Raw genomic sequence first — 12,668 nt, forward strand, 5'->3', positions numbered from 1 at the left:
TCCAATTTATAGGGAGAATATGCAGCTTCTTAGCTTCTTTCACTGTATTTATACCAACCAGTGTTCTTTTAGCCACCCTTAAAGAGACTTAAAAAATATCACCTTGAACTGTATACTCTAGCTCTAAAATATTGTCTTATTTAAATACAAAGACTAGAGAGTGGAATATTTTTAAGAGATTTACTTTTATGAGGCTTCTCTTTCTTCCTTTGACTTTGGTCATCCTCACCCCTCCCCACTGCAAATTTGGACCTCATGATCAGAATTGTAGAATTTTGGCCTTGGAAGAAATTGTACAATTTATTTGACTCTAACTTTTTCTCCATTAAATAAATGAGACAAATGAGGGACAGAGAAGACAAGGCTGATGTCACCTGTAAGTCAAAAGCAGAGCTAAACCCAGGAAATTCAGGTTTCCTAATAACGGATTTAGATACTTTCACTATAGTGCGGCGATTAGAAAATTAATATTAATTTACTTTTTCACTTTGCATAGTACACTCCTCCCCCACTCTCCTTTAATATTCAGTTTTAATGTGGAAGAATAAAAAGTGGTTTCGATCCTCTCTCTTCAGAGTATCAGATTTCTGAAAAGAGCTGACACAAAGCACTTTTGTAACCAAATTTAATATAAAAGCACTGAGAGTATGCAAATAAAGCACAGAGCCAAACTTTAGAAGTGAAGTAAAGAGATAAAGAATTAATACGGTGCCCTTTTTAAGATTAGACTTCAGTCCTGAATTCCTGTTCTTTCCTGGTTGACAAGCCACAAGCAACTGTGACCTCAAACATCCTAGCCCCTGCTTGAGATGCACACCTGGACCAGTGACAGACAAAGAGAGCTACTTGTCAATTCTCGCTTTTTTGGCAGTGTCTGTTCAGATATGCTCACCACACCCCCATCCTGTTCTACTTCAGTGTTAGAAGGAAATGAAGCCACAATGAGAACTAAAAAGAGCTGTAACACCTTTTATCCCCTGCCTCCTCACTGCCCTCCCCACACAGAGCTACTCCACCCAAGTCAGGCTCCAGTGTGACATTCCTGCCTGAGAAAGGAATGATGAGGTGAGACTACACTTGCAGACAAGTGACACCCAGAAGCCAAAAGCTTCTGTAAGTACCAGGTCTGCACAAGACCCAAGCCAAAGCAATGGCATTGTCGCTGGAAGAATTCATCCACTCCCTTGACCTCAGGACCCTCCCCAGGGTCCTAGAAATTCAGTCAGGCTTCTATTTTGAAGGTAAGCACCTTCCTATCTCTGGCTAGAAAGTGCTCATGAGGTATATACTCTTGGGAATTTTAGGGTAATTTTTAACAGAATATATGAATTCTGTTAGAGGAAAGGTGGTCATCAGAGAAAGTAATTAACTGAGGAATGGTAGAGACCCAATAGTGTTGGAGAAGGGAGAAATGAGATAGGACTCTGGGGGTGGATAGGGACTAGGAATTGAGTGAAGCTTCTTGGCCTTCAAATAGTTCAACACGAATGATGAATTATTTCTGCCTTTTCTTTGAAATTGGTTGTAATTCGAGTGAAAAGTTAAGTTTTCCATATCTATGTTTCTAGAATATAAAATATAGTTTAAAAAAAAGCAACTATTAAAAGCACAGCATTTAGAAAGAAAACTTCACCAAACTCTTAACCACTTCTAAAAGTTGCTTGTATCAGCGCTTCTCTCACTCTTTCTGTAGTGGCCTAACTTCCAATTTCTGAAATAATGGCATTCTTATTTGAAGGTATAGAAGTTAATGTTTACTAATTACAAGATAATTTTTAAAGAATCTATGGCAGAGTTCTAAAGTCAGAGTTCAACTAAGATTATTGAATAAGTTAGTGTGCTTTGGTGTAACCTACTGTATTAATTCAGTAAAAGAGCATTAAGACCTACAACACATACCCTAGAATATTTAAGCAGTGGTTTGAATACATGTAAGGCAGAGTCATTTTCTGGGCAAAAATGCATTTTTGGTTCCAAGAGTCGTAGAATTGAGTCAGTAGTAGAGTCAAATACAGACAAACTACTGGGAAGATGAAGAATTTTTGGTAGGCAAATCTTTTCCTTTTATAGACAAAATAATTTTTTAGGTATTATATTATGAAATAAAACAAAGCTTGACAAATGTCAGACCCAGTTCATACACACACACACACACACACACACACACACACACACACAAAAGCACACATACACACACCTGTAGGCAATGAATTGGTGCAGGCAGCCTTCAGTTTTATATAGACCGTTTTGTTTAATTCATTTGTAAATTGATTATTTTGAATCAGACCATATTTTTCCATATATATAATATCATGAAATGTATCTTTGTTCTTAAGCTGGCCCCAAGTCATTTTTTTTGTCTCTTTTTTTGTGCTTTTGAGGTTTCTCGTAAGAAAGTTCTTCATGCTCGGTTTACAAAGATATTTTCTTGTTATTTTATATCAACTTTACAGTTTTATATTTTACATTTAATTTTTAAACTATGCCATGAAGGGCAGAGGAATCCAATTTTAGCTTTTTTCTGTATAGTAACCACAATTTCCCAGCACCATTTACTAAGCTAGTTATCCTTTCCCCTTTGGTTTGTGTTGCTGTCTTAAAATTATGCTCACATCTGGGTTGGTCTGTCTCTGAAATATCTCTTCTATTTCTTTAGTTTGTGTTTTCTCAATTGTGTTGAAGCATTATTTTTGTAACTATGGCTCTGGAATAATAGTTCATGTATAAACCAATCTCTTGTTTTTACTCCTTTATTCTAAGTTGATGTAGCTATTCATAGACCTTTCAAACATGTCTTTAAATAAATCAACTGATTACTTTAAAAATCCAACTGGAATTTGTATTGGATTATATTGATTTTATAGATTAACTTGGGAAGAATTGAGTTTTACACTAAGTCTTACAAAAGAACATAGTCTCTCCATGTGTTCAGACTATCTTTATCTTTTAATACTTTACTATTATGTTATACCTCAATTAAGAGAAAGAAGCATACACCTTGATGAATTTTCACAAATTAAGTACATTCATGTAACCACCATCGTGGTCAAGAAATAGAAAATTACAAGTATTCTGGAAGTTCCATCTTATACCCTTTCTCAATCATTATCCACGTTCCTCCCCAAAAGTAACCATTATCATGAATTTTGCCCATTTATGAACTTTATATTAATGGAAAATTATAATATGTATCTTTTTATGTTTGGCATATCTGTTCAACATTATCTTTGTAAAATTAATCCATGCTCTTCTATATAGCTTATTTATTCCAGTGTGTATAATATTCCATTGGATGAATATATCACTATTTATCCATTCCACTACTAATGGACATTTGGATTATTTCCAGTTGGAGATGTCAACAGTAATGTTGTCATGAACATTCTTGTACATGTGTGTTCACATGTGTATAGCATTCAATTGGGTGTATAAATGAGTGGAATTGCCACATGACACAGTGTGAATACGTTCAGCCTGGGTAGTTAATGGAAAACAAGTTTCCTAAGTACTAATAGTTATACCACTTTACATTCCTACCAGCAGAATATGAGAGCTCTAATTAACCCATATTTTTGACAACACTTGATATTATCAGTCTTTTTAAAATAATTGAGATTTAATTTAGATATAACATTGTATTAGTTTCAGGTGTACAAAATAATGATTCAATATTTGTATGTATAGCAAAATGATCACCACAGTAAGTCTAGTTAACATTTGTTACCACATGTAATTACAATTTTTTTCTTGTGATGGGAACGTCTAAGATTTACTTTCTTAGCAACTTTCAGAGCCTGGCTGTCTCCTCAAAAGACAAGGATTTAATTTTGTAAGTGATAAGGCATCCTGATAAAGCACTGGGTTTTTAAAAAATCTCCCTTATGATTAAAAATGCAGCCAAGTTTGAGAACTACTACTGTAAAATTGGTTCTCCCATTTATTATTAGCAGTGCATTGGTTTAGAGAGAATTCACATCATTTTAAATGAAGTCTTCTGATCCATGAGCCTAGTATATCTGTCTAGTTATATGAATAGATCTCTTTTCGTTTCTGTCAATAACATTCTATAATTTTTATTTGTGGAGTTCTTACATTTCTATTTCAGATGTATTCTTAGTTATTTGATTTTTAAAATTCCATTATAAGTGGTATCTTTTGAAGTTTTCATTTTTTCTTTGCTGTGTTTGTTGAATTCTAAGAATATATCTTTAGATTATTTTAGATTTGCTATATACACATTTAAGTTTTCTCTGTATATTGATTGAATCTTATTTCTTCTTTCCAATGATTGTACTTTATTTTCCTTCAGTTGAAGTACTAGCTAGTGCTTCTAGTATAATATTGAATAAGAGTAATGATAAAGGACCTCCTTGTGTCACTCACAACCATAGAGAGAAAGTTTTAATAATTTATCATTAAATATAATGTTTGTTTTAGTTTAAAGAAGTTTCTAGTTTTCTACCAGTTTTTTAAGAAGTCATGAATGTATGTTTAATTTATCAAATATTTTTCTATAACTTTTGTGGTGATAATATGATTTTTTACATTGATTTTTTTTGAATGTTAAGCCATTTATTTGTGGAATAAAATCAATTTGGTGATATATCACTGAATTCAGTTTATTAGTTTTAAAGAACTTTTGTATTTCTTTTAGGGTATGAAATTGGCTTATAATTTTTATTTCTTATAACATCCTACCAAGGTTTTTGTGTTACGTTGAAATTATAGAACTTCTTGGGTTAAGTCTTTTTCTCTCCTTCTAAAGATATTATATAATTTAGATGTCATTTTTTATTTAAATATTTAGTAGAATTCCAAATGAAGCCATTCTGAGCTGGGATTTCTAAAGTAGACATGTTTTTAATTATGACTTCAGTTTTTTAAACAGTAAGGTCTTCCCATCCATGAGCATAGTTTCTCTCTCATTAAAACAAACAAACAAACAAAAAGCTCACTTTTTGGATTATGTATTAGAAGTTTAAAAAAATGTCTCCATAGAGATCTTGTGTATTCTAAGCTAGTTCCTAGAGTGCAGACACGTACACATACTATATTGCTATATTGACAGATATTGTATTTCCTCTGTTCTCACTGGTTACCACTGAAATGGAAAAATGCAGGTGAATATTATTAGCAGTACTGATGAACTCTCATTAATTCTCATAGTTTATCTTTTTTATTTCTCTGGTTTTCCTAAATAGATATTGATGTCATTAGAAATTATCGAGTTGTGTCTCTTCCCTACTATGTTCAACAACTGTCTGTTTTTTCTTACCTTCATAGTATAGTCCAGGGCCTCCAGTACTGTGTTAAATAATGGGAATTCTGAATCATAAAGAAAATGCGTCTAAAATTCCTCCATTAAGTGTAATGCTCTAGAACTGGTCTTTAACTATCACTAAATTAAGCAAGTTCCTATCTATTCCTTGCTTTCTAGGTATTTTCTTAATAACTAGGTATTGAACTTAATACTGTATCATTGACTAAGATAATAACGTGGTTTGGTTTCTTTAGTCTGCTAATGTAAATTACCTTTAAAGACTTTTCAAATTGAAGGATCCTTTCATATTATACATATATACATTTGAAATACAGTGTAGGAGTTTGATATTATATTTAAGATTTTTGCATTTGATCGTAATTGAAATGAGCTAATAGACTCATCTACTATTTTAGATTCAAGATAACACTAGCTTTCTAAAATGAGCTACATAGATTTTGTTGTTTTCTATTTTCTGAGGTATTTGCAAAAAAACGAAATGGGCTTTAAACTCTTCCTTTAATTTGGTAGAATTCTGTAAGAACTACTGGACATGTAATTTTTTGGAGGGAAATCAGAATTTGGTTTTGTTAAAATTCTCTGTTGTTTTGCTTCTCTCATTGATTTCTGACTTGATCTTCATTATTTTCTTGCGTCCTCTGTTTGCTCTCTTGCTCCTTTTCTAGCTTCCTAGTTTAATTCACAGTCATTTTAAAAACGTTTCTTGCTTCTTGATAAGTGTGCTTAAACCTGTATTTTTCTCTAAATATTTCTTTGTTTCCCATAAATTTTGCCATGTAGTATTTTCACTCTTACTCAGTTCTAAGAACACTTTTTCCTTTTAAATCCAATGGCTATTTATTTTATTTACTGATAATATAAAATTTCCTTTAGCTGTTCTTTGCTTTTAATTACTAATTCTCTTGTATGTTGTTAGAGAACAATAGTCTGTATTATATTATTGTTCCTTTGAAATTGATTCAGGCTTCCTTTATGACATGAAACATGTCCTATTTTGGAAATATTTCATATGAGCTCAAAAAAGCATGTTTTGTTGTTTAGTACACTCTCTCTCTCTATATACCAAATAGCTTGTTTTTAATTGTTTTGTTCAGATCTTGCTCTCACTGCTTATTTTTCTTCTGCTTTACCTGTCATTTTCTGAGAGGGTTATGTGAAATAGTCCTTCAGCAGTTCATTTTTCTAGTTCACTCCTAATTTCTTTCTATCTTTTGTTCCATCATATTTTTGAGGTTTAGTTGTTGCATGCGCTTATGCTATGAGGGTTATATCCTCAACTCTATTATTATCATCCTTTTCCCTATATAGCTTTTTATTAAGTCCTATTTTGTTTGATAATCATATTGTTACTCCAGTTTTCTTTTGGAATATTTTTTTCTAAGCATTTATTTCCATTTTTTTGGTGTCTCTTGTTTTAAGTGCAAGGAAACATATTCTTCCTCCTCTTCATGCTTCTCGTGTTGGTGCAGGCAGGGGAACCAGGTTTCACCCATGCTGTGGTGATGACTCCATGACAGGAGATTTTTGGGGAATGGAGGTTTGAAGGAACTTGAGGAAGGCGACATGAAGTCATGTAAGGTTCTGTGGTACTGGATTGAATACTCCCAGTTTACAACAACAATGATAATAGGCAGCATGATACACTCAATAGCATGTTGCTCAGGCACTTATTGAATTGCCCTACCTCATGAGATAAGGCATAGATCTGTGTGCTATAAACTCAGGACTTGGCCTCCTGACTGTTTACACATGAGAGATGATTTCATGGTCAACTTACAACATTCAACATTTGTTTTGTCCCTCTCTTAAGAAAAAAGAAAGCTTCATCATAACCTTGAAAATTGATGTGAAGTTTTTTTTTGATGTGAAGATCAATTGAGCTATTGTATATAAAATAGTTAGCAAAATGGCTGACTAATAGAAATCTTGAAGTAAATCTTAACTATTATTATTATGATTACCATAATATTGGCATATTATGAGGAAAACTGATCAACCATTTCTAAAAAGTAAAACTAATTTGAATTCCCCTATTGCTGCATATCCCAACATAAGTTAAAATGGAGGAAAAATATTAAAAGTTAAAATATTAACAATAAAAATGCTCAAAGAAGCCACAGAAGAATATTAAACTAGGGACTCTAAAAAATGAAAACATTGAATTTATGAAATAGAAAACTTCCTTCTTGAAAAAAATTACACAAATGTGGATGAAAGACAAACTACAAACTGGGAAAATATTCACAATATATATAGCAGATAGAATGTAAATATCCTCAGTGTATAAAGAATTTATTAAATAACAATAAACAAACATGAATATAAAATTTTTAAATGGGAGAAAGATATAAAAGGCAGCTTACATGCCAGAATCATATAAAATTTTTCAAATTTACTAACAGTAAAATGCAAATAAAGCAATAAATCACTCAATCATTTCTTAGGTCACAGATATTAAAAAGATCCACAAAACCCAATGTAGGTGTGAATGTGCAGAAATGAGGGGAGGCACAGGCTGTGGGTGTGTAAACGGTTACAGACTTTTTAGGTCTCAACTGGGCAATAAGCATCCACATATAACATGTTCATAAACATCTGCCCTCTAGAAATTAACTTAAAATATAATTACAAAAAGCAAAAATGATTATATTACAATGATCATAGCAGCATGTTTTATAGACAAACATCAAGTGAGCCTCAGCATGGACTAGCTTATATAAATTACAATAACACATTATCAAGCATTATTCAAAAGGCTAGAATCATGGAGGGGATGGGGTAAGCTGCTACCCTATTGGAGCTTATGTTCCAGTGGCTGGAACAAATGACAAACAACCCACAGGTTTAAAATATACACAAGTACCATGAAGATCTAAATAGGTAGAGAGTAAAGCAAAGCAGAGGGGAAGAGATGATCTTTTGATAGGGTGATCAGGGCAGATATCTCTGATGAGATGAAATTTGAGCAGAGGCCAGAATAAACTAAGCAAATGAGCCTTGCACATTTCTGGAAGAACATTTCTGCTGAGGACAGAGCAAGTGCAAACCACATAACAGATTTCTTCATCTAATTAAGAAACAAAGAGGAGACAGTGAGGATAAAGCAGAGCAATTGAAGGGAAGTGTAGTGGGAGATGAGGCTGAGGACGTGGGGATGTACAAATTTTGTAGGCCTTAAAGGCCATGGAACACATAATTTAGTACAGAGTGGGGCTGGGGAAGCAGGTGGAGACCTCTAAGATAAAATGATCAGGGAAGGCCACTCTAAAGAGCTGATTTAGTAGCAGAGACCTGAATGTTTAGAAGGAATCAGACAAGAAAATATCCGGGAGATGAGTGTTTCAAAGAGTGAACAGCTAGTGCAAACATTTGGGGACCAAAAGGGGCTTAGTCTGAGGAAGAGAAAAATATCCCTGTACCTTGAACATACAGAAGAAAGCAGAGAGAAAATCTTACGAGAAGAGGTTTAAGGAGTGGGCAAGAGCATTTCAAGGAGTTTAGATTTTATCAGTGCTAATGACCAGTTTGCAGCAAGAGATTGACAGGACCTGATCACCTTTTTAGGAGAATCATTGGCTGCTCTGGTGTTAGTGGGGCAAAAGTGGGTTGAGACACATTAGGACCATGTAATAATCCAGAAGAGAGATCATGGTGCCTTCATTCAGCTGGAAGAGAAATGACCAATTTAGTATATGCTTTGGAGGTAGAAATGTCAGGACTTGCTAATGGATTTGATATGAGGTGTGAGGAAGGGGAAGACTAAAGGATTCATGGGAGGACTTTGACCTAAATGATTAGGTTTGTGCATTTGACAAAGTTGTGAAGATCTGGGGAGAGAGAGTTTTGGTGGAAAAAATAAATTATATATAATTTATTTTTATTTATAATATAAACCTTAAAATATCAGTTTCTTTATTGATATTTATGGTCATTCTAAGGCATACAAAATAATTAAAATTGTAAGAGGATAAAGTAAATATAAAATTAATAGTACTTTAAACATTAAATAAACATTATTTTAAACATAAACATTTAAATTTAAAAATTTAAAATTTAAATGTAATTTAAATTTTTATTAATAATAAAACCCATTTTCTCTCACAAAAGTTAACTTTGTTATAACATATTAACTATTATTGAACATTATTGAAAATATTAAACATTTCCATTACTGAATACTTCAATACTTGTAAAAATGTTGATTTAATATCGTGATAGAGTGATTCAAAGACATAGCTCTAATGTATTTATTTCAGTACTTGTAAATAATAGCTCTTAAAGATATCTTATAAAGGTCCAGTATACAGCATATATACACCATATAAAATATATGCTTAGGGAAGATTTATCATTAATGTTGGTGGCCGTCAATCCATATGTGAAGTAACCTTCTTTATAAATCTGGTTTTGGCAGTTTCTTTAGACAGCAATTGTATGTAGCTGATGACAAGTTTGTACTAGGAATAGAAGTGTCATTCTGCCATCTTCTTGATAGGGTCTGCAATTTTCAATTCTCAAATGTCTTTGTAGGCATCTTACAAAGTTATTGTCTATTTTATGCGAGTTGAAATTAGATTATAGTAATTCTTAAAACAACTTTACTTGACACATGTAAAATCCATTATATGGAGGTATTGCAAGTATATGAATGAATTAGGACAATACTTTTAACTCTCATTTTTTTGGAATTCCCAATCTGTCTCAATATATTGTGGACTATACGTGTCATGTGACCATCTGATGTAGGAATAAATTAAGATTTCTTTATTATTAAACACTAATGGAATTTAAAATTAAATTTTAGAAAACCTTTGTATTAAATATGAGTATAGGTTAATTTTGTTTATGTAAAAATGAGTATGAATTGAAGGTCTAATATTTTCTTCTCTTATCTCACATCTTGTAAAAATAATTATCATAGATTTTTCTCTTTCTTTCAAGTACATCATAGAATTGGACTTCCCTATACTTTTGTGGCCATAGGACTTGCATGGGCCAATGTAATGAGAGCAGAAATAAGGTGTATCATTTTGGACTGATGCTTTAAGAACTCGTTCATAATTTAACATATTTCATCCTGGTAGATCATGTCAAAATGGAGCCTTCAACAGTCTGGGTCCCTAAGTAACTATAATTATTAGAGACCCTGCCCTCACCCACTTGAACTGGACATGTAATGAAATGAGAAATATACCTTTGTTACTTAAATCTCTGAGAATTTGAGGTTGTTCGTTATCTCAGCATAACAAAATTTCCTTACTGATACAAGTTATATTTATTATGACTGGAACTGCACTTACTATCAGTTAAACAAATTAGACATTAGACATTCTGGAGAGAGTCCTATAATGCCAGGAAAGTTAGTTGGTAATAATGTTACTGCATGTTTATGGAAAGGTGAGTTTGCCGCTCTGTATTCAGGAAATATCTGTTGCTTCTCTGACTATTCTGCATATTGCTAACATTACCATCTAACACTATTTACTTCATATATGTAACCAGTTTGGTGTTGACTTAAAATTTTTGCAAAAACAAAGCTTGTTTGCATTATGATCTTGTTCAATGAACTGGATATTGAAAAAAATTCTATTTTTCTCTATAGAAATAATACGTGCACATGGCTAGAAAGTTGGACAAAGTAGAAGCACAAATATTCAATAACTTCATCAAATAGAGAGAAACATGATTAACATTTTGATGTATTATCTTCTAATTTTTATAAAAGTATGAATTAACTTTTAAAAGGAGAAAAATTGATGCCAGTTTTCCCCCCATGCTTTATCCAGAATATCACCACTCGCACTGCAACCTCCATCTTCCCCCTTGGTTCAAATCATCATAACTTATTGCCAGGATTATCAAAATAGCCACCTAATTTGTCTCCCTACTTCTCTTTCACTCCTGAAGTCTATTCTCATAGCATTCAGAGTCATGCTTTTAAGTGGTATGCCAGATTATGCCATTCCTCTGTTAAAGAACCTCCTATGGCTCTCCCATTTTTTCTTAAAATAAGGACCTTACAGTGGGTAATAAGGCCTTTTATTTTTCTCTCCTTACTCCCATTATTTCTCTGAGTTTATTGTTTACTAATCTTCTCCTTCTTGCCACACTGACCTCCTCACTGTTCCTCAAACTTGAGGATATGCTCCAGCCCTAAAGCTTTGCTCACACTCTTCCCTTGGGTTGGCAAGCTCTTCAACCAGATGTCAATTTGGCTAACTCCTTTCTCTATGAGACTTACCTGACCACCCTATTTAATACTGCAAATTTTCTGTTCCTCCTTCGCTATATTCCCTATCCTCATTATTATATTCTTCATTTTTTTGGAACCAAAACACTATCTTCTTCTTATATATCATGTAGGTATTATTTATTGTTTATTTTTTATCCTTTCCCATTAGATTTTTCTTATAGCTTAATTGATGTATAATTTTTTAAGCCATAAAATTCATCCATTATAGGTGTTCAATTCAATGATTTTTAGTAAATTTATAGAGTTGTGCAACCACCACCAATTTTAGACTATTTCCGTCACCTCAAAGAAGTCCCTTGATCTATTTGCCAATCATTATTGCTTACATTTCCAGCCCCAGGCAACCACTGCTCTGCTTTCTATCTATAAATTTGCCTTTCCTGGACATTTCATGTAAAATAAGTCACACAGTATGTAGTCTTTTGAAACTAACTTCTTTTACTTAGCTTAATGTTTTTAAGGTTCATCTATGTTGGAGCATATATTAGTATTCTGGTGTGTTTTTGTTGCTAAATAGTATTTTATGTATGGATATACCACATTTTGTTTATCCAACACCAGTTAAAGGTCATTTGTATTATTTCCCTTTTGAAGATAACATGAATAATGTACCATTTTACGTTGCCATTTACAATGTATTTGGATTCCAATTTCTCCAAATCCTTACCAAAACTTGGTACTGTCTTTTGTATTATAGCCAAAGGTATCTCATTGTAGTTTTAATTTCATTTCCTTAATGACAGGTGATGTTGAACATTTTTTCCTGTGCTTATTAGCAATTTATTTGTCTTTTTTGAAATAAAATGTCTCTTCAAATTTTTTGCCAATCTTTGTCCTCTTGTTATTGAGCTATAAGACTTATTTCTGTATTCTGGATATTTGATTTGCAAATATTTTCAGATATATAATCAAAAATATTTTCTTCCCTTCTGTGGCTTGTCTTTACACTTTCATAATGTTATCTTTTTTTTTTTTTTTAATTTTATTTATTTTATTTATTTATGGCTGTGTTGGGTCTTCGTTTCTGTGCGAGGGCTTTCTCTAGTTGTGGCAAGTGGGGGCCACTCCTCATCGCGGTGCACGGGCCTCTCACCGTCGCGGCCTCTCTTGTTGCGGAGCACAGGCTCCAGATGC

General features: G+C 32.8%; 1 protein-coding gene across 1 annotated transcript in view; it reads left to right on the top strand.

The window, feature by feature from the left end:
* Window positions 1-1,150: 1,150 nt before the first annotated feature.
* The window catches only part of THEMIS (thymocyte selection associated), a 172,117-nt gene continuing 160,599 nt past the window's right edge, over window positions 1,151-12,668 (top strand). The window contains exon 1 of the mRNA XM_036872049.1: window positions 1,151-1,241. Within this exon, the coding sequence (XP_036727944.1) occupies window positions 1,151-1,241 (91 nt within the window). The remainder of the gene's footprint in view (window positions 1,242-12,668) is intronic.

Source organism: Balaenoptera musculus, chromosome 12 (assembly GCF_009873245.2).
Source record: "Balaenoptera musculus isolate JJ_BM4_2016_0621 chromosome 12, mBalMus1.pri.v3, whole genome shotgun sequence".
NCBI classification, from domain to species: Eukaryota; Metazoa; Chordata; class Mammalia; order Artiodactyla; family Balaenopteridae; genus Balaenoptera; species Balaenoptera musculus.